Genomic DNA, 27,625 nt, shown 5'->3' on the forward strand with positions numbered 1-27,625 from the left:
AAGCACGTCAAATTTATGTTTTCTTGACCACATAATATTAACTAGGTAAATTATAAAATATGATTCAAATCTGAAATTTTGTAGATAAAAAAATAATACGTCAAATGATACATATTAATTGCATTGAGCTTGTATAATTATTGTTTACGTCGTGTATAATAATATATGGTATATATAGTATAATAATGGTTTTGAAGAAATGTAATTTACTCAATGGGGTTGTACACTTTACACAGCAGCACAGCACCGTTATCTATACTAAAGCGAACACTTTTAAACAATTATATTTTATATAAAATAGTATGATTATTAATATTAGTTTTATTTAATTATTCAACATTTCTAGTGACATTGTTTAGTTTAATATACTATGTGTGCGTTATGCACATAAATCGTATGTATCTATATAATATCCTATGATTATTTCAACAATTTTAGTGTATTTTATATGCTGGTTATTCAATATACATACTGTGATAAGTCACTTTTAAGGGTCTTTTGAAAATTTCAGTAGGTTAATCTTTGGTGTTTTTTGAATTTTATATCGAACGATACATAGTATTCATAAATTTAAATAATAACTTTTTCACGAGATAAGTAAAAGTATATGGATTGATGACCAATATAAATTTGTAGTCTTATATTTTCTTCAAAAGGTATTACGATCGTAGGTTATTTTTAGTTCATAATATTAATCTATTGTACTTAAAATAGCCGAAGCATTATAGTATTAAAATGAAACAAAACTTTAATTAAAAAATTAATCGAAAAGTATCACCATAGTTTTTTGTTGTTGTGATATTTAGGTAAAGATATTATAACAATGAATATAAAAATGAATGAATTTATTGTCAATGATTAAACTATTTAACATTATTCAATAACTCAGATGTCGATTTTTATTTAGTATTTATCATTACAATTAGAACATAAGATTCAGATTTAAAAGATAACAATTCAATAAATATTATGTACGTAAATTAAACTATTATTTTTCATTAAAACTCAAAGCATGGTTATTAAAATGTAAATAAAACTATTTTTAATTTGTTTTAGGTAGTCTAACACTGTGAAGTGATCGAGTTACACTGGTTTAATTACAAACGCAAATACAATTCTATGTTTGGCGAGCTCATGTTTAAAATAAAGCAATAATTTTTTCTTTAAGAAATCATTTGACACTATAGTTTTATGAACATTTTTAATCATTTTATAGAACAATATGCAGAAAATGTATTGTTTTTCAACAATATAACACCATTTCAAAAAAAGCATAGGTATACCGGTGTATAATAATGGTTTTTTTTTAAAAATTGTACACGAGTTTTAAAACTGTCTTAAAGTAAAACGTAAATGTTTTGTATTGAACTGAATACTTTTTGTTGGCCTTACTAAAAATCAAAATAACAATGACAATAAATGCAGATCTGTGAAAAATGTGAAGTATTAAATTGTTGCCTCAAATAAATGATAAATTGTTTTTCAATTACCTGACACGTGCACTGCGTTCTGCAATCTAGTCTGAACGTTTCTCCGTTGTCGTACGTCTTGTTGTACACCGTACACGGCAAGCCTTTTACTACTGAAAAAAAAAATTAAATTATAATAAACAATATAAAATACACATTTTTTAATTTTAAATAAATTATTACACGGCAATATTTTTCTTGTTATTTAAAAATTCAGATTTATTAGAATAGATGATTATCTAAGTAGGGTCTTTGTTGTTAGTAATATTTGGTTCTATGATATAGGCCGTTGTGATACTTGCTAACATATCGTACTAATAATACCGTAAGCACTCGCGAATGATCAAAAAACTGCACTAGGCAGATTATAAGATTCAATGAATCATTTAAATTTTTTTCAAACAAATACGACCTTTTAACAGTTTTCAATGCTCATTTTGAGTAATATTGAGCAGTAAACACACCTGCAATAACTTCACGTGTAAAATAATACATAGAGAAAAAAATGTTAAAGAGTAAAAAACTTTCAAGTTTAAATCTAATGGGTAAAACAATGTTATGACAAACCTTTATATAGTTTTAGAACTTATTTAATACTTCTTTTACATGTTTTTAATATTAAAAATAAAATAAATATTACGTTGTAAATAAAATTGAAATAGCATAAATAACAGGTGATTAGCGAATCAGTTTAATTGTTCGTTATGCAATTAATATGTTGTGGATATGTTAGGTTTCATGTTGAAATAAAATATTAATATATTTATCATGTAATACGCAATATGCAAATGGAAAATATTGTATTCATATGTTTATTAAATATAAAACATATCTATTTTAACACTATAATATTTTTATAGGATTTAATCAAATTGTTCTCATTACTTCTAAAAGACTATTTATTTATGAAATATTTTTCAAATTTTTAATAGTATTTATGTTTTAATAACTGTATAATCTATGCATTTTTATATGTAATATGTATATTTTTTTGTTTTAGTTGCTGTTAATTTAAAAAGTAAGTATTCTTGAAAAAGAAGTCTCTCACTATCAACACTTTCATCTGTGCAATTTTATTGTAATGAGATGCCGCACTTTTTTGTTTTTAAACTTCGGGGAGTATTCTTTGGAGTAATTTCTGCGGCCAAAATACCCACAATCGAATTTTGGTGGTTTAGAAACGAAAATTGGTAGAAACGATATATAGATAGATGGCTGTGACCACTTGCATATAGTTATCAGAATGGATAGCTTGGTTTGTAGAATAACAGATGTCATAAATCCTTAACAATTGCTTGATATTATGTAGATCGTAAATATATAGTGAGACGACACAGAGAGTATTTTTCTTGTTAAGTCTGAATTTTTTTTCCCATGTAGGTAGTTACTAAATATTGTCATTGTCATTATTATGAAGACCGTAATAATTAAAATTTAGGATAGTATTTATTTAGTTTTTATTTTAATTTTAAAATATCCAACCTAACTTAACTTTATTTATACTATTTTATAATAATATATTATGTAAATTAAATTGTGTTACTTATTATAATATAATCAGAGCTATACAGCTACAACGCTTATATGGCATACTATTGAAATTTGGAATTACTTATTGAAAATGATTAGCAGATACCTACAGAAAAACACAAACCTCTATAGTTAAACTACATACAGGTGTTTATTAAGTACCATTCAGTAAATATGTTTCTATTAGGAGAAATGGGATAACCAAAATGGAAAAATAATTGAATCTAGTATAGTATGACAGTAATATTCATAGGCTGTAGGTTTTATCGGCCGAGGTAAAAGTTAATATCGTCTCTAGGGATCATGAATAATTAAAATAAAAAAAAAAAATCTGCAGCAGGGTAATAATAATAAGACTCAAGGTAATAATAATAATAAAAAAAATAATCTTAATAAACTTTTATTATTCTTTAAGTACTTTTTTTCAGAGACCGAGAAAATGAACGTGATTTGATAGCACGACAGTTAGAGTTTAAAAACGACACTTAATTTGCATACAATTAAAATCTATTAGCTACGTTTTCAATGTAACTAATTTCAAAGTAGATGAAATTATTTTTCGTGACATAATATTAAATTATTAGTTTACTTTTCACATTGTTTTATAAAGATTTTTTCATTATATTTGCAATGATAAATATTATAAGAGTTCTGGTTAGAGCATACATGCATTAAATATTATTTTATCATCATTAAATACAAACTATGTGACGTATTATTAAATCCATGCATAACCCAATACATATCTCATTTTTACAGATGAGATATTTGCCATTATTGACTGAGTACGTTGAAATAAATAAAATATGCATATGACCAAGGGGAAGGTGTTGTAACATTCTTGTTAAAAATACTCATATATTAATAAAATATTGATGCTCATGAATAAAATATAATAGCTTAATAGTGTGAATACATTTAAATAATAATAATAATTAATGGCTCGGGTGAAAATGTACGTACAAAACTTATATAGAAGTATGATGAAGAATACGCTTTAACAATGAAATACAACATGTCGGAATTTTAAAACGGTTTAAGTGTAACAACGACGAAGGAGAAATAGTTAAATAGAACATAATTATACGTTCTTACAGTTATGAATGTGTACATTTGCGTGTGCACTGTACAGGGAAATATGAAAGAAACGTTACGGAGTAGTATATTGTTAGAAAAGCTAAGTGGACGGAATGAGAAAATAATGTGAAATAATAACAAAGGTTTGGAAGAATAAAAATTTTGGAGAGTACTCCGAAGGAATGTTGCAGTGGATAAAGACAGAAAAAAAATAATTATGTGCAGAGGCTGGAAACCTCTAGGTTAATAAAACCTTAAAAAGACACTCGAATAACATTTTATTTAACTGATGCTTGGAAAAACTTTATTATAGAAAGTCCAGAAAGTTTTCACTATAACAAAAAAAAAAAAAAAACAAATGTAGGTACACGAATGCGCATTTCCTATTGTTTTCACAACTTTCTGTTTTTACGGATTCTCATTTCCCACTATGTTGTCATATTCTATTGTTATTTTTAAAAAAAAAACACGTCATTAAAAATTATGCGTCAAACCAAATTTAGTTAAAATTAAGAATATATTTAATGTCTTATCGTTATTGCTTTTGAGAATATTCCATCGCGTGTTGTTACAGCTGACTGTATTGATGTATTGAGAAATTAATTTTTGAAAAATCCTACAATATATTAAAATGTATAATATTTGTTACATTTATACTTATATGCCGGATAAAAACTATACTTTGTATCGATATGTATAATAACCAAACATAATAATATTATATATAATCGTTGTATTCGTTTACGTAGTCATTAAAATCTAGTATCTATAATAACTATACGACCATAACATTAACATTTTGCGTACATAATGTGTACCTATTATAATATTATTACTCATATTTATATTTGTACACATCATGTACATAGCTGACAACAGCAAAATGACGAATTGGTGCGGAGTGAAAGATTTCAGAAAACTCAGAGTGACAAAAATGTAAAATATCTTGCGTGTATCTGGTACGAAATTACAGAGACTACGGGTCGGTCTACTATATTATAATTATATAAAGTCTGTGGTATATAGACCCGGATGGCCTTTGGGAAAGTCGCATGAATTGTGGCACGAGTATAATAATATATTGTTATAAACCTAATACCCCAACGAACGGAACGTATCCGAAACGAGTTATCATCGCGGTCATGCCGTTCAAAAATGTCAAGTCAGAAGCCCGCTATGCCTTCGACCATGAATGTGTTTACCATGTTATTATGGTTTCACGGGTTCGTGCAGAACGGGAGATTAAATTATTGTATGGCGACACCGAAGAAAGCCTTGCGGTGTTTGTGGCTTGCGACGAGAATGATAAAAAAAAAATCTGCGCGCATCGCATGTTAATATATGGATACATTACGCTTTATGTTAAACAGAATTAAGCATAACATGGTGCAGCAGATATCGTGTAGGGTTGTCCACTCGTCCGAGCTAAGGGTGTGAAAAAATGTGAAGGGTGCAGAGGGTTGTGCGTCGCAATTTTCCCGCGTATTTCGTAACGCGAATTTCTGGTGGCTCCGGTCATAATAATAATAATAATAATAATAATAATAATAATTATCATTGTTATTAAACTGTATAAGCATGTAGCTCGTGTAATTATTATTTTCATGGTGATACGAAAAAAAAAAAAAAAAAAAAACGAAAAAAAAAGTCGTGTTGTAGATTCGATATTATATCGCGAATGTTGGTGTTATTTTATAATGTGTACCGACGGATACACAGCACACTCGGAGGACAAAATATTAGCCGGTCGTCCGTTAATCGCCGCAACCCGAACGGCACGTACTTGCGCATAATAATAATAATATTAATAATAATAATAATAATAATAATAATAACGGTCTCCGGGTGAGTACATATAATTCCGTCAATATCATTGTCACTGTACACGGCCGCGTTAGTTTTTTTAAGTGCCCGCACATACGTCGATGGCACAGTGGTTTTATTTCTAATTCAGTCCTCTACTTCGAGTATACTTGGAATCATATTTATATGAGTTGCAATAAAAACAGGATTTGTAAAATTGTGTTCAGTTTTAGTACGGTCGTTTTTTTTTTTTTTTTTTTTTTAAACTTATTGTGTGTTTTTAATGTCGGTTACAGTGTTGGCCATAAACCTTGGGCTGGGTCTGTAATCCCTTTCATTAATTTGCTACACGGCCGTAAAAAAATATAGTGGGGTAGTTTTAATTTGAAAACGACGTCTATAAAACCAGGATCCTGTATCACATCGGCTAACCAATAAAGTAAAACTAAACGGCCCGTGATCAATTTAATCGGGGTTTATTAATTAATAATAAATTATTATATCGCACTTTATGTTTAGTTAAAGCGTTTTCGGATTGTTTTTTGTGATACTGTATTCGTTTAAATTGAATGCACCACACATTACCATACGTAACAATTTCAACGTGGACCCAGTACCAGTTCCGATGCAAGTTTTTTTTTTCATTTATAGCCTTTTAGCTTGCTACTTTTTCAGTTTTATTAAATCAAATACTATTAACGTTACCGTTATTATGTTGACTTGAATATAAACTTTAGAATTACTAATAATATACGTAGTAACTAGTTACAACTTACTAGTTACTATTATTGGTTGTATTAAACAGGTATGACGTGACAATAAAATCGTTATTTTATTTGCATATTATAATTGATACGTGTTTGCCTCATTAATTAAATAAGTGTTGAACGTATTTCAGTACCGTAGCCAGAATATTTTTTTGGGGGACTACAAAATTTTATTGTTATGGTACTACCGAGTATAGTAAGTTTGATATTTCGGAGGGGGGGGGGCTTTAGAGCTCAAGAATAATAACATTTTGCTCCCCTTATAACTATGACACTGACGTATTTTGTTGATTTGTCATGTAATAACCATTTGAATGAAAACCGAAAACTATGTATGCATCAAATACTAACGTATTATCAACCCCTCAGGAAACTATGATGAAATATGAACGATGCAATTTAGTACTAAGATGACTTAATAAATCATCGATCTTTTATTAATCGCATTTCACAAGACGTATGTATTTATAGCTTATAATAATAAATAATAATGCATGTTCATAAAAATATATTCAAAATTAATTTAATGGAAACTTTTTATAAATCATCTGTATAGTATAAACCTATTTTTTAAAATAAAGATAAGATATATTCTAACTTCTAACACAATATTTAAAACTTTGTGAATATATCATATTATATACCTATTATTGTAATCGACAATGTGGTAAAATATTATGATAGATTTTTTTAGTGATTTTTTTTATATAGCATTAATGTTAAAAAGTAAAGAAGAGCTTTTTTTATAATATGTAGGTATTTATCATAAATTAATAACCTAAAGCTGGATATTGTACTAAATCTTATTTTATACAAATATTTATCTTAGGTGCTTTGAACTTAAAATTCACAAATAAAAACTAAATATAATTTAATTTGAACCATAATAAAATTAAAAATTGAACAAAATTGAAGAAAATAAAAATTTATAAATATTAGTTCAATTAATAATTTTTTATTAGTTTGATTTACCAAAAGACTTCTTTAAAAACTTGTTTTTATATAGATCAGTAACTACCTAGTACCTACTGTATACAATTTGTTTTTCTTATTCCTTTAGGATTTTTTTTTATTATTCTGGGAAATTTAAATGATTATATTTATCAAAGGAATTCCACCTAGAAATAATAAAACAATTTTAAATAAAATAAAAATGTATTATTTATATTTTTTCCTATTATTTACAGTACAAAAATAATATTATTTATTGTATGGATATACATAATATGATGGCTATTATTTCCGAGTCATCAGTTTCATGGCTCTAATGGTCTAATGTATATAAGTCCTGATTAATTACTTTAATCCTCCCATATCTACATAAGTTTAGTAAACTAACTTTTTCCTTCTTAATAGGTATGTACAATTTAACGCGTTGATCTATTTAATAATACAACCTAACGTTTATCTTGCAAAGTATGTATTATATTTAGAGACCTATAACTCAGATATCCATAACATAGAATACCTATCGCATACTTATATTTTATATTATCATGTTTTGAAAACGAAAATAACTTTGAGAGAAATTCATATTATTTTAAGAAAAAAAAAAATAATTCAAAGCATTTTATTTTTATATACGTTTTTTAATCGTAAAAACAAAGTATGTTAATTATTTTTTAAGTAAGAACGTTTGATGTCGGTTTGTATGATGGATCGCACCCTCAGCCACTCAGGACATAACAGGTCTTCAATTATTCGTCGAGGAGTGAGAATAATTGCTATAGAAATGATGGAGATCAGCTATAATAGGTATGAATAATTCACGTATAACATATATTTTTTGATAATTTAAAAAGTACATAAGCGCAATATCGAATAAAAAAAATATATTACACTATGTTTCTAAACTAAAAAAAAATTTAAAAACCTCTATATTTCGTAAAAGATATTTTGTAGGTGGGCGAGACGGTATTTCATACCACACTCATCTATCACTTATAATCATAGTTTAATAGTGTACCGCAGTCTTCGTCAGACACGATTGCGGGTTAAATACTTAAATGCAGTAATTAAACTTTTATGGACTCTACCTAATCGTACTTCAGTTTCGTACACCTCTTGGTGTCCGGACTTAATTGTTTTCAAAGATTTATATAAATAGAACAGTTCGATAAATACTAAAATAAAAACAACAACGACAATAATAATAATTATAATAATAAATAATGTACCGACGATGATTGAATTTGGCCTAAGACAACAGCGCGCCATACCCGCATGGCCGCATGACGTGATTTCTCGGTCTTACAAACGTAAGACAAATACAATTTTACTTTAGGAGAACTAATATTGTGCTGTTAGCTTGTATTAGAATACATTTACCTTTTATCGAACTTAAATGTAAGTACTCTATTTGCGTGCTCTCTTTGGTTTTTACGATATTTTAATTTTTAAGCGAGTTCCGACTTGTGAGTTATGACTGCTTATGTAAAATATAAAAATATGAAAATGTTCATAATTCATTTATATATTTTTATATTTTACATGGTCACAACTCACTTAAAAATTAATACATCGCAAAAAGCCGACCGGAGAACGCGTATATCGTTCTCACCTTCATCAAGTTTGATCGCGGTTCGATATTACAGCTATCAGCTAATAACACGAAATTGGTTCTACTCGGCCGAAAATTTACCAAATGTTTCGAAGACGGAGACAACACATGCTACACATCAGTAATGCTACCGTCCTCTTAATACACCTATACACTATGATGCATATTACCTATGTATATTGTATATATGAAACGTCAAGTGCAGATGGCCTGCTGGAAACCCAAATGACCCTTCCCAAGGTACGGAGCGAAATAATAATTTATAATATATTATTATTATATATGTACTAAAATCGGACGAGGATTTATACTGGCGAATAATGAATAGTGGTGAGCGTTGCGCGTGCCCTTGCACGTGAGTGACTGTGTGTGTGTGTGTGTGTGGGCGAGAGAAAATAACACAGTGTATATATTATAATATACACCAACGACAGGCGCGTTTGGGTTCTAAATAATGGGAGGCATGCACAAACGGCACACTATAATATATATGTATGTTAATAATATGTATGTATATAATATATTATAAGAGTTATCGCTTCATTACCGCGAACGGCCGCCTCGCGCCCCGCGAATTTTGCACCGGCGTGGCAATACCGACACAATACTGTACAATAATAATATACCTATTGTATAATATTATCTATTTATGTATTGTAGGTACCTATACGTTATATATGTTATAAACATAGTATGTGTACATAATACATTAAATATACTATGTACATGTGTACATACACTGTGCGTTCATTGCGCCGAACGTGTGTACATTGCTTAGTATTACATACTCGCACAAATCGTCCAACGGACGTGGTTTGTTCGATTTGAAAGTTCGTTCTGCCAAAGACATCATCCCCCCCCCGAAAGAATTTGATATTTTACCGATAACGTTGTTTCATAATTAATTCTTCGTGTAAATCGTTTGAAACTCTCATAAGTAGTCGGACAGCAATAATAAGCTGTCTAGACCAAACCGAACATGCCGCGGACCAATGTTTACGCTAAATACTTCGTTCCGTCGGTACAGAGAAAACTTACCTTACGATAAATGAAGTGATTTTCAAGAGAACCAACAGTATTCCCTTCATTTTGAAGACTAAATATTTTAAAGAAATATAGATGTATATAATATATGTGTATAGATAGTATTATAGAAACAATTTTAAACAACTAAAAATTTGCTTTAAAATTAAAAATTCGAAAAAAATAACACATAAAAATAGATACAGAAAAAGTTGTTTCCATAATTTTTGATAATGAGTAATTTACTCATCAATGTATTATCAAAACTAAAGAAACTAAACTTGAACAATTGGCGAACGTAAAATATATAATTGTCTGTGTTTCGCATTTGTAATTTGGGAATAATAAATGCCGATGTAGAATCTTCTTATAGTAAGAGTACCTATATAATATAGTACAAAGTACTCTTATAGTAATAATAACAGGTATTATGCGAAATTAATTTAGAGACCAACTATAATAGTGAACAGCCGAGATACCGTGTGCATTGTGCCATTGCATAATAATATAAATTATACTTGGTCCCCAATGGATGTTGTTGATTTTGTTATTAAAAAATAATATTATTGAATCATTTTTTTGATTTACCTTTTAAAGTGTAAACTATTGTTTAACCGCACCTATTTACTCTTTAGTGCATATTAAATATAATATATTGTATTAAAATAAAATTTAATATTTACAATGTGTGCACTTTGTACAATCTGTAATTTAATTATGAATTTGTGATATTTTGACTTGATGGGTGTTGCCACACTTCAACAACTCCGTACCCATACGTTTACGTTTTAAATAATTAACAAATCTTTTGTTCCATTATTCAGGACGTCTGATGTAGTTTCGCAAAGAAGCCAGTAATTATTTGCGTGTTGATTTTAGACAGGTATTGTGCTTAGTAAAGTCAAATTTAACATAACACGGATGAAATTTTATTGGCTTGTAGTGTAACATTAATTATTGGTAATATTCAATGTTAGACTCATAAATCATGTACGGAAACCGGAAAGTTAGCATGCTCTACCTCCCACGTATAATTGAAATTTAAATCAATAATTCAATCATTATAATATTATTACCTATGTAGAATATCAAACGGGTTTTATTAAAATTTTGCTACACAATATTAACGGACAATCGAAACAAACATTGTTCGACATTGAAACGATAAGAACGACACACAATTTAATTTAGTGTAATCATCACGAATGTAGGACTTTAACGACAAAACGGTTAGATCACGTAATTATTGTCATAAAAAAAAAAAAAAAAGGATACTAACAATAATAATAACAATTAACAAGTCGATTTACTTCTATAGGTACAATAGACGACCTGGATGATGGACAGTTGATACATAATATAATGACTACTTATATCTTTCGGCAATTCGTGTACTTTTAAGACACGCACAGCTTGTCGGCGCAGTATCTGCGTTCACACGACGTCCAACAATATCGCTTACTGTATGGAAACAGATCTACGGTGACATTCTCCGGGTCCACTCGATGAGGTTTCTGGGGGAAGGGGGGCTTAGGGGTTTGGCGGAGGCGATCCGAGGACTGAACCGTCTACGTAATATTGCAATTCAGTCGTTTACAAGACGCATACACAACATTATTATTGTATTATGCGATCGCAGTGCCGTCGTCTCGTCGACACGTGCGGCGGAATATCTGCGCCTGCAATCTAATCGGTGGTTTTCGTTTTTATTTCCGCATATAATATTATTATAATATCCTTTGGGCGCACATAAAAACCGGCATCGGACGGCGGCGACTGCATCTGCAGCACGACATAACGGCCGTAATGATATTTGTTTTCCGACGGACAGAAAACGGTTGTGCGTATATACGCAATATAATACATATAAAATCAAATGACCCCATCGTCGCGCCACCCGCCCCGCGCCCCCTAAAAACACCAGCCCGTCCGCGCCTCGCACACCCGGCGCTCGACCCCGGCCGCGCGCGCGGGTGGTTGTGCGCGCGTACGCGGCGACCGGAAGGGACGCGAGCACAAAAGTGACCTGTCCGTGAATTTACGACCGCTATCAGCATAAAAACGGGCCGGGCGTCGTTAAAGTTGCGGAGGAGTCCGTGTCCCATCGCACCGCTCTACCCGCCCCCAAACCTCTCGCGCCACCACCGGGGCGCCGACGATAAAAGCCGCGCGCCGTCCAAACCGGGTTCGCGGACACGAGGACCGTCCCGGCGGCCTTTGCGGGTTACATTTCGCCCGCGCGCACACACGCGGGTGCGCGCGCTCGCTTCGCGCATTTGTTTCCGCGCGTCTTGCCGGAAGCCGCGCCCTCGACGCAATTTGCCGAGGTCGCCGGTAAGAATCCACGTCAGGCACGGGCGATATACCTGTAACGGCGGCGGCCGCGCGGGCGGAAGGCGCCGGAGGAAAACTTTCCGGGCCATTCGTAAGTTATTATCTCCGCGCCCTCCGAATCTGACGTGAAAGTTTGCCGTCCTCTTTTCGCCGCCGCCGCCGCCGATGAAGTCGTGTTCGCGCAAATGCAATTAATATTCGTCTCGTTAATTGACGGCAACGAGGCGCGACGGCCGATAAAGCGCGCGACGTGCAGCGTCCGACGCGAAATCCTCGGCGGCGGCGGCGGCGGGACGGCGGACCGGATGTTTCCGCGGAGAGGACATCGCCGAGCGCGACCATCGCGTTTTCGGACCAAACGTCGTTAATCCTGTAATTATGCGTAAGACATTATATGCGCGACGGGAATGAAATAATATTAATGGGCGATGGGAATAAAATAATATCGTAGCGAAATAGTGTTCGTGGTCGTGTTCGTGTTCGACGACACTGCAGCGCAACGAGTTCCGGTGGGATATTGTTTTTATGATATCATTATCGGCGTGCGGCCAACTCGCGGGACGTCGGGTTTTTGAGAACACCGGCGACGTATTCCCGCGGAGCATAGCACTTTCTATTCCCAAAGTTTACACTTTGGAGATTGTTTCAATGGTAGCTCTTATATTTAGCTCTTAGTAATTAAAAACTTTTTTAAGAGCTTTTACAATTGAATTAAAATGTTTTAAACGCAAATTGATGAAAATATTATAATAATAATTATCGAACCATCGATAAAATTAATTTACTTTAATTCTTCAAGTGTTCACAGTTAATTTTTAATTTGAATCTGAAAGTGCGAGTATGGAAACCGAACAGTCGTGTGGTTTTTATTTTTTACAATAATATATATATATATATATATATATATATATAATGTTCAGTGATTATAATTTTGCAAGATCATTTGAAACTTAAACGTACTGACAATGTACATTTTTCAGAGTATTTTAAATTAAAAGTAACGTATGACTTTAATACGATTGAAATAAACATGTTAGTATTTAAATAATAAAATCCATTAAAATAATAACACGTCATGTTAAATTATGTTTATTAACCTTCAAATTTCGTGATCACGTTTAATTATTTGATTTTCATATAAATGCAGTATTATGATTTATAACAGATTAATACATTTTCATTTATGTTTACAAGTTATTAATACATTTTAGCATGGATATTATAATAATATGCAGCCTATGTAGCCTATAAACAATATTTCTATTGATTTTAAGTATTAATTAATACTTACCATTAACAATTACCATTGAAAAGTATATCTTTATTATACGATTCGTTCCTGTGAATGAGGTTAGTCTGAAGTTCATTTAGGAATAAAGTTTACACAGATTAAAACTAAAATAAACTTAAGTCACTAACAATTCGAACCAAATAGACCTTAGATCTAATTTAGGTGTTGGAAATGTTAATTTTGATTAATACCTAGTAATAGGGTCTGTTCTATGCTGATTTGATTATTGATAAAGAGAGTGGGTCGAAAAGTTAAAATTGAACTTTTCCTCTAGAGATTTACGTAATTTTAAGTTGTTCAACCAACCCTAGTTTGGGAGTATCTCTACATCTAGGTTATTGTGTTACTTTTATAGACACTGCATTTAAATTAAATTATATAGAGTAGGAATATTGCAATTGAATACGTTTTTGATGTATAATTTTTAAATTCCATGAGCATAATATAATTAGTTTTACAATAGTAGGTATATACTTTGAACTTATTGATAAAAATGAAGTAGAATAATAATATGATAGTGCTGATTTGGTTGCCCAGAATAAAGGTGCCTTAACATTTTGAACTCCATTGAGATAAATAATTTTATATTAATAGTATTATTATTATTATTAATTCTACTGGGAAATTCTTTTAATGTTCCTTTTGATCGAGGTCAGTGTTGTGGAAATGTTTGAAAATAACGATAATTATAAAAATACTAATAAAAGCGGTATGCAAGTATTGTAATATGGTGCTAGCCGAGTTTTACGCTTCAGAGAAGTCGAAGAGGAGGTTTAGGAGCGTGTTGACATAATGACACGTAGGCGTTATAAGTTTGGGTTGAATAAATTCTGCACCGTCTCGTTTTATCTTCACCTCTCGCCATTTCTCACATACACTTTAGGTTTATTTTTTCCACACATAGTCATATACAAACACATTTTTCTTTTTTTTTCTTGTCATTTAAACCTATGTTTTTGTACTTGAATTGGGCTTAAAGTGCTTAAGGGATTTCCTATATATTTTTAAATGACCGTGCGCACGAAAAATGGCATAAGGTTCGGATTGCATGTTGGTGTGGGTCGTGTGCTAATTATTATTGATTACGGGTGGTCATTGTAATCAAAAAGGTTATGTTGGCTTGATGATAAATAGATGGCCTTTTGGGACCTAATAATAAGCCACGTATGGTTTTATATATCAGCTTAAAAACAGCTAGTTTTGGCAGAAAATATGGGTTTCCGGTAGATCGTTCATCACCACACACATTGTTTTTTATAATCAAATATCCTATATTACCAATGTTCCAATTCGTGATATGTAAGACGTGGGTTTATGTTTTTTTTTTATCGAATCAATACTTAGGTTTTTACGAACTAACAACGAATTATTTGTTTTTACTTTTTACATTCTGTTATGTGATATTTATTTTAGCAAGAAAAACAATATTTATTAATGAATATAACGTTGGTATAAAATACCGAGTACCTATAATAATATTATACATTTGGTAACTGAAAAATGTATTGTAAAATGTTAAATTTGTTCTTTTGTAGAACCTATTATTAAAAAACAAGAGATTATTTATTAGTTCAACGTTACACTTATACACTTCACTCAAATTTTATGTTATGACAATTTAAAAAATATTCTAGACAATAATTTACAGAACAAACTATTTTCTTGTATAACCTTCAATAATACTTGAATACAATTATTACCCCAAAATGTTTAAAATTATATTATCAATTTTTAATTTACTTATTGCGAAAATTTATAATTGTTTTATGTTCGGTCAATAAAATAGCATGTAAATACTAGATATCTTATTAAATATAAACTACTAAGGTAAAAAAAAAAATTATAATGTACAACAATTTATTTTAGTCTGAAAATACTGGTTCAAATGTTCTATTAACAGCACACATTAACTAAAAAATTAACACAAAAGTTTTGATTAACGTGTATACTGTTTACTTAACCATGTCACTTTATTCTTACGATTTTGTTTAGAATTTCAGAATATTATAGGAAATGAAATACTTTCCATGATACGGTTGACTTTCTCAGAAATTCCTGGTATACAAATAATTAAAATTTTTATTTTTTGTAATTTTTTATGTAGGTTATTCATGTATAAAAAATTACAAAAAATGTAAGTTTTAATTATTTGTATTCATGGAATATTCAGAGAAGTCCACTCTACTATCTATTAATAGGTACTTACTTTATATTTTTAAGTTAAAATGTTGTTTAAAATTATTTTAGGTTGTAGCAACGTATCCACGCCAAAAAAAATATATTTAGTCAGTAAGTCAATTAAATGTGAATCGTTTCAATAATTATATATAAAAAACATAAATGATCTATTATTAATTTCCAATCGGTATAGCCGATAAGTTGATTATATTATGTAACAAATTATATACAAAGCATACATTGTATTTTACATATTTTTAATAAAATATAAACCTAGCTATAATTGGTACAACGATTTCACTGTTTAATTATTATTTTTAGGTTTAATAGGTGTGACAAGTGACACATAAATGTTAACATTAACAAGCTGTCAATTAACTTCGAATTGTTGTCACGTTATAATCTTATAACCAAATATTTTATATTCTCATCGAAATGTCGCATAATATATACGATACAAAACTAAGTACGTATTTCGATATAATTAACTAGTGAGAGTTCTAGCGAAACTCAATATAATTGTAAAATGTGTAGACAATTGTATAACCAAAAATAAAATACCAAAATAACCAATTATTTAACAAAACGATATATCTATAAAATACCACCCCCGATATGGATATTTATTTTAAAAGTTTAGGTACAACTAAATCATGTACTGTTGTTGGTATTTTACCTAAATAATAAATTTAAGTACATGGGTATTTTGAATAAATTAATACCTCTCATAATATGCGTGTACCTACATACACATTGGGAGTGTAGGGAGTATTATTTTTCATATTTGATTTAAAATAAATCAATTTTAATTTGATAATTTAATAGTTATTTTATCATAAATATTAAACTGTACATTATAAGTAAAATTTAAATGCTCACTGCATAATCTCCCAATGCGTGTACTATACATTTGTTTTTAAATGTTTGTTTTAATTGTAATAATACGTTTTTTTTACCTAAAATACGTTTAACTACCTATGTATTGTATTTGATAAAATTAAATACTTAATTGAAGTACTTCATTAACATAATCATTAATACATTATAGTAATTGATTCTCAAAAATTTTTCTCCAACATTAAATAGAATTCTCGGGAAATCCCTCCATGTTACACGTTTCATAGATTTAAATAATATATACTATATGTATTTACTATTTACTCTATGCACGTTTTTACAAATTGTTCAACCCCGGAGTCCATGATTGTTGCATTGGAATAATTGAATGATGATTATTTGATTAAAAAAAACACCCACCCACACACACACACACACACACACACACACACACACACACACACACACACACACACAAATACACACTAATTGAATTTCTTTAATATTTAAATTTTCAGTTTTTAGAGAGCTGGGTAAAATTCTTTGTAAAAAGTTAATTTTCATTACTCGCAAGGCATTTGCTCTTTATATATCCAAAATCTACTATCAACACCGGATTATTCATTGTGAACAATGGAAAAGCAAATACGGACACTATACATCAACATCGAGCCGATTGTAGATTACGCAAGCCTATAAATCTCTTTCATCAATGAGTGAACTTCGCCGAAAATTATTAGACCAATGTGCGCATTGTTTCTTACACACCGCGGATTCTTATCTTGGATTCAAGTTTTCTCATTATAAAGTTAAACGGAATCAAAATATTGCAGCTTTTACCGCCCAAAAACAACAATGCACGAAAATAATGGACACGTGAAAACCCTGGAGAGCGCCAAATAGTTACGAAAGAATGGCAACAAACGGAAAACGTAGGTACGAAGAAACCACCTAAACGTATATCAAAAAGCCCATAACTGTGTAACAAGCTCAGTAACAATTCATTAGAGCTGAGATTGCCGGAATTCTCCAAATGACTGTGTATAGGTTGTGAGAATACAATACGAATAATGTAAAATACGTGTACACAATATAAAATCAATACAAAAGGATATTATACGATGTTGTTATGATTTATAAGCGACGCCTTAAAATTAATCAAACATCAATTTCGATTTTCAGGCCAGCTCGATATCTCATCAATGTGCGAGAAAAAGTATAAACGTTAGAAATAATATATAATCACAAAACCATGAAAACAATTTCCGAAATGTTTGGGCTGATAATAATAATAATAATAATAATATAGGTAGTCGTTTCAGAAAATGTATTTCGCTCATTTTTTAAAACGTTCAGATTAATACCCATCGACGTATAGGAAATTGATTTTTCGGTCTTAACCAAAATGCATTTGTACGTGTAGTGTAGGTACATATTTATTATATTAAACGAAGTTTCGTAACTTTTGTATCCGCAGTCACAGCAACGCAGTGAGATAATAGTTATGCAACAAATACGATTTATTACGTTTAGTACTTACAGTTTTAATTTATACGAACGGTGTATTATTTCATAATAATTTAATGATTACAATTAAAAGATACCGCGGTTTGTTTTCATTGACATAATTTGTGTTACACGATCAAAACTTAATTAGTAATTACGAATGTACATAAATATCGTTGGTTGTTCAAAACCTGCACCGAAACATTGTTTGCGATATCTAAAAAGTTCTAGAGGTTTCCCTCTGATAATAATTAAGTGGGCACGCGCATTTCATTCAAACCACCCGATTGTGTTTGCCGCGGGAAACGTCTGGTCGGAGTGAGTTTGACGAGTGAAAAATATTTCGTCGATAATCTAAACGCGAAAGTCGGTCGTTTCGCATTTTCTGAATGTCACGCGTGCACGTTATAGAAGTAAAAGGAATGATAATAAAGATAGGACAGATACTATTATAGCAAAAGTTTATGCGGTCAGTACAAAATATATAATATCATATCAGCAAACTGGAATCCCCCGATAACGCTTGCTCAGCAAGCAATAACTGGGTCATAGGTCTCGTTTCACGTACTTTTCTGCACCCTTGGGGAAATTATATGTCCGCAGTAAAAGATCCGCAAAATACTCGACTTGGAATTCTATAACGCCAAAGGCCGTTGTGCGTAGCACGGTAAGAAAAAAAATAACTGAATGCAAAAACATTATTTGAACGCCATATTTGAGTTGCATTGGAAAACATTCTATCGGAGGTTTCGAGAGGTGTACAATATAATATTGTGTTTCGGTATGGTAATTATAATTCTCAAGTCCATTACACAATTAAAGTATTAGGTAATATTATCGAGGTACAATAACATTTTACAATACCTGACAATTGTTGTTCGTAGTACAGTAATAATAGATATTTTATTTTAATGCTCGAGCATTAACTACTAATGATGTCACGTCTTACCGAAAAATACTTAAACGCAAATATAATAGCAATAATAGCATTATAGCAAATTTTATAATATCCATAGTTACGATTTCAGTGCGAAAACATTATAGTATTAGATAATTATTAATTTTGTCTAACCATTTCGAAATTGCTTTCGATATAAATAATGTGTAAAAGTAGTGAAAAGCAGTTTTAAGTTACGATTTAGCAAATAAAAATACGCTAATGACTCAATGTCGAAAAATTGAAACAGATCACAGAAACAAATGTTTTTGAAATGAGGAAATTAATAAAAAATAACAAAGGTCGCAATCCTAAAAAATGTTAAAAAACAAAATATGTTCAGAAGCTTTTTATGGGTTTTGAGAGACAACAGCTTGCAGGAAAAGTGAAAAATAATAAATATAATGACTGTTGAAAGAGATGGGTAAAAAAATAAACTTAATTTTAAAAACTAAATTACTATTTATAAGGTTATTATACATAGTTGATGTTTTATTTTTGAATAATAATATTATTATTATTGTTATTATTAATATTTATTCAATATAACATAATTCTCGGTACATAATTTATGGTTAATAAAGATTAAAACACTTACTATATCGTCTATATCCTACCTACTACACTTACTAAAATATTAGGTATACTCGTATAAGTAAACCAATAATTTAATAATCTGTATATTGTATTATCATAGATGTTTAATATTAAATCGTTTTTTTCGATGTAGAATATAAAATAATATATTTATATGTAGGTTCATATGTTGCTAATTAAACTTTAAACGGAAACAATCCAAGTTCATGTAGAACAGACTTGATAAATCCAAAGTACTAATATGTATTCGAAAATCCAGTTTTATTATCATCCCGGGTTGACAATATTTATATTCAAAGAGACAAACAATGTTGGAATTATCTTTAAATGCGATAATGATATATATTTCTTCCTTTTTTTTAAACATATTTAAGATACGGCGTTTCCTAAGAGTACTTAAAATTCATACCTTTTTATTTTCATGTCATAATATAGATATAAGAATCAGTGTAACATCTTTATATTATGGCATTATAGGAAGAATAATTTGATTGTACTCGTGTGCATAAATTATACTCAATATTATTTCTAATAAATTCTATAATGTATATATGCTGGTAAGTAACCTATAGACAACGTAAAATTAAGAAAATACAATAATTTAAAGTTAACATTGGATCATTTAAAATAATTAAAATAAGTAATATAAATTGTATTAGAATAAAGGTTTTTATTAATTTATATAATATGTAATCTTCATAAGAAGTAGTTGTCAACATATTTAAATTTATGTATATATAATATTTCGTTTAAGCAGTTCTGAACGATTCAAATTACATTTTATATTTAGTATACTTACATACTTATGGTGCTTTAAACTTAAAGCTATTTTTCTAAAAAACCGAAATGTTTAGTATTGTTATGTATTAACTTTGTAATTGTATTGAATGATTTTAGCTCACTGTTGATTCACTTTGCTAATAATAATATTATTATAATCACAAAAATTGTGATATTTTAAGTGTAAAATTATGATAATGAATCCATTGAGACAGCAGCTTAAAAACGTAAGCTATATAAACCACTTATATATATGAACCTGTTTTCAATAACCCAAAACGTGGTACTAATGAATTAAATTACATTTTTAACGTTTTTATGAATTGTAAAATAATAATTCATACGGTGTCCGCAGGCTGGTGTTAGATTAAAAACTTTGACTTGCGTTTACCAGTAGTAAAACGTGTTTTTATTGCATCGTTGTTTTCAGTTAGTTACGGAAACCATACGTACTTTCCATGAAAAACTTTTAATCGCATTCGTTTTTTTTTTGTCTACAATAAAAAAAATTTGAAAATAAAATAACAACTAGAAGAGAAATCATTACGACTCCTTTGGGTTACCAGACATTTTTTCTGCATAGTTTGACGCAAACAAAGGACATGAATAATAGTGAACACCAAAAAGTATAACGAATACAAGACATTCATTCTTTTTCTCTTATTTTTTATTTTACTCCTTCACCTGTCCGGTTAGCCCCTCAACATTAGCCGTGTTCATTTATCAAACCTGTGAAATGATTGTGAAAATGAAAAAATGTTTATCCACGTCAGTTTTCTCGAGAGCATATTTCTGCTGTCGTTGCTGGTGGTAGTCGTCGAAAGTGGAGGAATTTTTTTCTCATTACCCTAAATCGTCTCCACCCTTTTCCAACCAACCGTCAAAACGGTTGCTGACGTTTGACGACGCGATTTTCATACTATCATTAAACTCAAAAATCATAAAGAACGACTCTTCTGGTGATTTGTTTATTATTTATTATTTATTATTACTATTATTATTTTTTAACAAGTACCTGTTATAAAGTTTCGCTGTAACTTGTACAAACAACAATTATATATTTTTTCAAACTCGGTAATTGACATTTCAATACTTAGGAAAAAGTTTTGTAGAATTTTACGATTTTGCTTTTGTAGGGCTGTTAAGAGCAGAAGAAAACTAGAAGTGTATCTATTTGGTACCTCGTTAACTCAACTTTATAGCATTATTTGTTTCAGATAATATTTTGGTAATCGATCTCATTCGCTGATTAAAGGTCTACAAACTTCTACCTAACCACCAACAGATTGTTTGCAATTTTCACCCATGGTATATTATACCTATGTGTAAAACGTATTATATTCATCATTGAATTATTGTACTACTAATTAATTTGCCGAATTTATTTTATGTAAAAAAAAAATGTATATTTTATAACTGCTAGCAGTATAATATATAGCTACCAGGCTACCCTCTATAAAATATTTATTTGAATAAATTATTGTAACGGTTTAATAAAATATAATACAGTTTCTACATTAGAAAATCTAAAGAAAAGGTTTATGTTTGTATTATTAATATTATAAATACGACTCGTTGACTGTTTTTATATTTTAGAAAAACAAATTACAATATTCAATATAATAATGTTTGGGTTACATGAATGAAAATCTTAGAACGAGGGTGTTGTGCTATTTAAAAAAGTTATTGCATTTTGTTACAATGTTTATTCTAGCTAGAAAATTCTTGATCTTGGTGCCGTTTTTAGCAATGAGGACTTCTCTTATAGGATACTTGGTATGGATTGGTTTCTCGTATATTTAGTATTTTGGTATTCTGGGCAATTTTGAGTTATTACATGTGAAATTGGAATTTATTATATTTGGGTGGAGCTTCTTTATTGATGAAGAATGAGCGGGTTCAATAGGAATGTCCGAGTCTGGCTCTTGCTATGGGGATTTCCAGTATTTTGAAATGCAGGGAATGTGAAATTTTTAAACATATTTTTTTACCCTTGAGAGTTTTCATTTTGTTAGTGGAATAGAATTCCAATAGCTTTACCATATCATAGTTTTTTTATTTAATGTATGCATGTTTTAATGTAATTGATCTCAGTGATACCTCTGATTCATTTTATCTCAGTGCAACGGTGAACTCGGTGAAGCATGTTCTGGTCACCAGAACTCCTGTTTAATCGTCTACATCGTTATCGCTTATGGAACCACATGGATTCTTAACTATTTTTAGTTGCTTTTATTTAATTTTGTATGTTCTGAAAAATTGTATTTATTGAAGTCAAGAGATTATTTATTCATTAAAATGATCAAAAACCACCAGGGTCGGTCTATATTTAGATATTACTATTTTAATATGCACCTATATGTATGTATTTAGTATTTACTAGTTTACTGTTATCCAAATTAATAATTCCACGTACGCCTCGTCCTATGACATGGAATGTGTCAATTATTAAATATTTCATCGGCAGCGGCGTTGTAGGGCAACGTAAAATTATACAGGATAAATTTAATGTAGTGCTACAGTTAATAAAGCTCCCGTTCAAGCGTTGACATTACAGATTACTGAATACTAAACAACTGGTCTTCATAAAATTCATCATTTCGTATATTTCAACAAAACCAGAAACCTACCGTATTATGATTTATTATAATTTATATTAATTTATGTATGCTATTTTAATTACTTACTCAATGCAAAAAGCAGATGCATTGCGCTTACATACAAATATATAAATTATTATTATTTAGGTGATTTAATTTTTTGGAAAAAAAATTTCAGCAACTATATTTTCAAGCCTTTGTTTTTTCAGCTTACGTCATTTATTGTCTGTCATCAAATTACAACGATATTAGTTTTAATTTATGAATAAATTGAGTATATTTTTTGGGTGGTTTATTGTGTGGTTTATTGGGCTATTTTGTGTCAGTTATCCGTTCTTTGGTCATTTAGATACTTGTGTCTTGTACATCTCTTGCTATTTGTGTTTTCGCGGTAGTTTCTATCTATTGTATTATTTTTACTGTATTAATAGCGAATAACAATACAATTTTGAGAATTAAAATTAAAAAAAACTATTTAGTTCTGTTTTATTTTTTGTAATATTTTTCGATGGATTTCCACTCACCATATTTTCGGAGCTGCAAAGCATTATTTTTGTTCAAATATCATCTAATATCATCCTACTTATTATACAGTGTTATTGTGGACGGGTCTACTTGTATTAAAAATTATTCTGGCTTAAAATCTCGAAAATGTTTGCATAATTCATGTGTACTAATCATATAGTAAAATTAAATTTAAACGTATCACGTTTTTTTGATCTTTTGAGTAATGACCGTAAACTGGTCGTAAAAGAATTTCAAATAACGAATAAACTAAATTCAACTTTACCACGACACTGCACACACTAATCAGTTTTTCAGTTATTTCGTTGAAGTATAAATAAAAATATATTTATATTTTCTAATTGCAGTATCTATGTACAAAATGCACTAATAATCAATGCGTTACGAATAGCCTCAACTTTAAATAATTTGAAAATAAAAAGTTTTAAAGCTTTTTAAAGTTATTATGGTTAAATGTCTAAATATTTGTAATATTGTGGTCCATCATTTGAATTAAAAACAAATATATCAAGTAGTATGGAATGAATATTTTAGATATTAAGTAAATATTTATTCCTTTGAATAAGTAATGTATAGTATTTGTAATTTAATATAATATATAGGTAGTAGGTACATTTCAATTTGACATACAACACATAATTTAAAAAAAAAGTAAATTTTGTTAAAAATACGGTAACAGATAAAAATGCAATCACATTTTTCTATAACTTCAAAAGAATTCATATACGACTTAAGGTATAAATCCATGCAATGTACTTATATTTATTTTTATTTAATTCAAACTTTCAATATAAGATATTCAATATTAAAATAATATAAGTATTTTATTTTCAATTTAAAAAGCTCCGATATTCTTGGACGCTTTTAAAACAAATCGGAATCTGTTTTGTTTATAGTAAATATTATTCGAATACAAACGTTAAGTTTCTCTCAAGAAAATATTTTTGTTGGAAAAAATCTTCAGAATCTGTAAAAATAATCCATAAGTCGATTTTTAATGCAAATAAATATACTGAATTATACTGTCAGTATATTTTGTTCAACTCAATTTTATTTCATGCACTTTGATTAAACAAAAACCTAAAAGTTTTTCTATCCCAAATTATGTATTCTAGAGTTATTATACTTCGATCAACATTTTTGAAATCAATATAGTATGGTGTCGAAATGCGGAATGCAAAAAGGACAATTTATATTTTAAAGCACCTATGCAGCGTATATAGACGCAATGGAGTAAATAGCAATTAAGTGATTAAAGTGTGTGTATTCAAATGCTGCTAAGTATATTCAAATCGATACCTTCAAAATCAGTGAACAGTGGCCTAGGGCGATCGCTGATGGTTTCTTTTTTATACAATTAATCTATTATAATATGAAATTTGGTTTATTCGGGTTTTATCTCAATCGCTGATGAACGGATTCTATTGGAGTCCATATTACTGTATTTGTCGGTAGACGGTTTAATAATTTTACTCTGAAAGTGTGTTTAATGTTCCATAAACGTGATTTAGTTATTTGACCTCAACCAGACGGCTACATTCTAGTGATAAGCTTAAAAAGTTCTGATAGAAATCCATACAAATAATTATGATTCGAAAATACATCGAGAGGGGACGGGATAAACACATATTTTTTCTTATCACGTTGGATATTTATATTTTATAAACATCCACGTAGAGAATTCTAAATTAAATGCGTTCACCGTCCCAAAACTACATAATTACCTTTATAAATGAACAACCTTGTAGTATTGTGTGTTGAATTCGACCACGAATAACCATCTAGCGCAATGCAGTAGATTAAGCCAATTCCGGCCGAGTCAATTACATGCTTAGAATTTATATTATATTATAAGGGATATTATAATATATAATAGCGATACAGACTTACTGGCATCGGCTATAATATAATATAATGATATGATATAGTGGTTATTAGTTTATAGTATCATTATCTGACGTCAGTCATAGTAGATATACCTATACAAGTGAATTATTTTTATCCTGTTGAAAGGTGAAACATTATATTATTATGTTTATTGTGGCTTTTTTTTATCGTATAGAAAATGATCACAACAATATTATATTTTGTTAAATATCAGAATCTGCCGCAATAATGAGTATGATCGAAATCCATGCTTATAATGCCAGAAATTATATAGTTATCACATCAGTTATTAATAATAATTATGCGTTATATACATATTATCAATTTTCTTTAATCGTGAATTTAATTGAAGTCAATTTGTTAGTTAATTTTTAGAAACTATTACATAATAGTAATATTATAAAAAGTATTTAAGCAAATTTCTTTAGTTTATGTAAGGTTTTTACTGTTATGTTTTATGTTTATTGTCGATTTGAAGACAATATAATTTATTTAATTCATTACGTCGTATAATAAACTACACGGCAACATTTATATTTTAGTTTTTCACCGTCGTCTACCTTTAATCCTTACGTACGGCTTGATGACGATTGACAAACACGAGTCTTTCAAATGTCACAAAAGCCTATAACGGTTTTTCAGTAGTGAATATTTTACCCGACTGTTATCTACCCACCTATTTGTAATTGGATTTAGTTTTTTGTACTTGTATCGCATTATAACTGTCACGAAAAGAGTCCGAGGAGTGTCCAATACTCTCTCTCCGTCACAAAGTTTGTACCTATTCGAAACGAAACGTTTATGGAAAAATCTCAGTGGGGCGAAAAAAAAAACTGAAAAAAAGGCGTTTACGAGTATAATATTATTATACTATAGATATTATATTCTTGTCAGAATGCTAATAACTGGGCTTAGATAACACGACAAATCGACTGGAAACAAACACCGCGGGACGAGGGTTGTACACGTGACTGTATACAAACTATGAACGCAACGAGACGTCCGTGGTGTGTGTGTTGTATAACAATAACAACAATATATTATACACTGTGAATTGTAAAAAAAAATTCTCCGACCGATGCAACAAGGGCGGCGGGACCCGCGTTAAATTAATTTATTATTAGATTGATATGCGATAGACGCGAACAGAAGAAACGCGTCGACGTGAAAACGATAACTTTGCACATCGATGACTGCAATAATGCGTGTTGTTATGATGATGTATCGCTTGGTTTACACGAACATTATACTGGTCAAGTATTTAACCACGTTTAGAAAAAGTTGCTTACAATTTATATGTTTGGAATAATTATCACTGTTTCGTGGTTTTATGTTTAAAACGACGATAGTGAAATAGGAAAAAAACACGTACTTATCGCGAACAAATATTTTTCGTACCTATATTATTGGGAAAACAATGAGTAATAAATTCGTCTTGGGTTGAACAATTTTTTTTTTATTCTGTGTGGAGTTTTTTTTTTTTTTTTTTGAGAGCGCTATACAATAAATAGTCAAGCATATAGTCCTCGAAAATCGAGTTTAGTGTATAGCACTCTTTGCTCGCTACGCATTGAATGGGATATTTTTTCGATTTTTATTTTATTAATTAAAAAACTGTAGCCAAAGTAAAATAATATATCAATGTGAATTTTCTATTTTTACCGAAAATCATTTCGAACTCTCGGAATTAAAATTTCATAATTCGACGTCTAACAATATCCGGACAATCTATTATAGTGCAAAGGATTTCGTCTCCCCCAAAACCGTTTAATCGCGGTGGCGGAGTGTCTGCAGTACGATGTGTAGATGAATTATTAACCGGTACGGTCCGATAGAATATTTGTAAAACGAGAATCCGGCACAACAGCACATATTAATAGTAATATACTCCTTATGCGTGCCAGCAGGATACCTTTTGCGTATA

General features: G+C 30.0%; 1 protein-coding gene across 2 annotated transcripts in view; it reads right to left on the minus strand.

Moving 5' to 3' along the window:
- The window catches only part of LOC111041891 (WNT1-inducible-signaling pathway protein 2), a 162,331-nt gene that overhangs the window by 12,033 nt on the left and 122,673 nt on the right, over nucleotides 1-27,625 (minus strand). The window contains exon 5 of one of the 2 annotated variants that reach the window (XM_022326336.1): nucleotides 1,491-1,579. In XM_022326336.1, coding sequence (XP_022182028.1) covers nucleotides 1,491-1,579 — 89 coding nt within the window. Of the gene's footprint in view, nucleotides 1-1,490; nucleotides 1,583-27,625 lie in introns of both variants that reach the window. The other variant, XM_022326335.1, reaches the window with a different exon arrangement.

Source organism: Myzus persicae, unplaced genomic scaffold, assembly GCF_001856785.1.
Source record: "Myzus persicae strain clone G006 unplaced genomic scaffold, MPER_G0061.0, whole genome shotgun sequence".
Classification (NCBI taxonomy): domain Eukaryota; kingdom Metazoa; phylum Arthropoda; class Insecta; order Hemiptera; family Aphididae; genus Myzus; species Myzus persicae.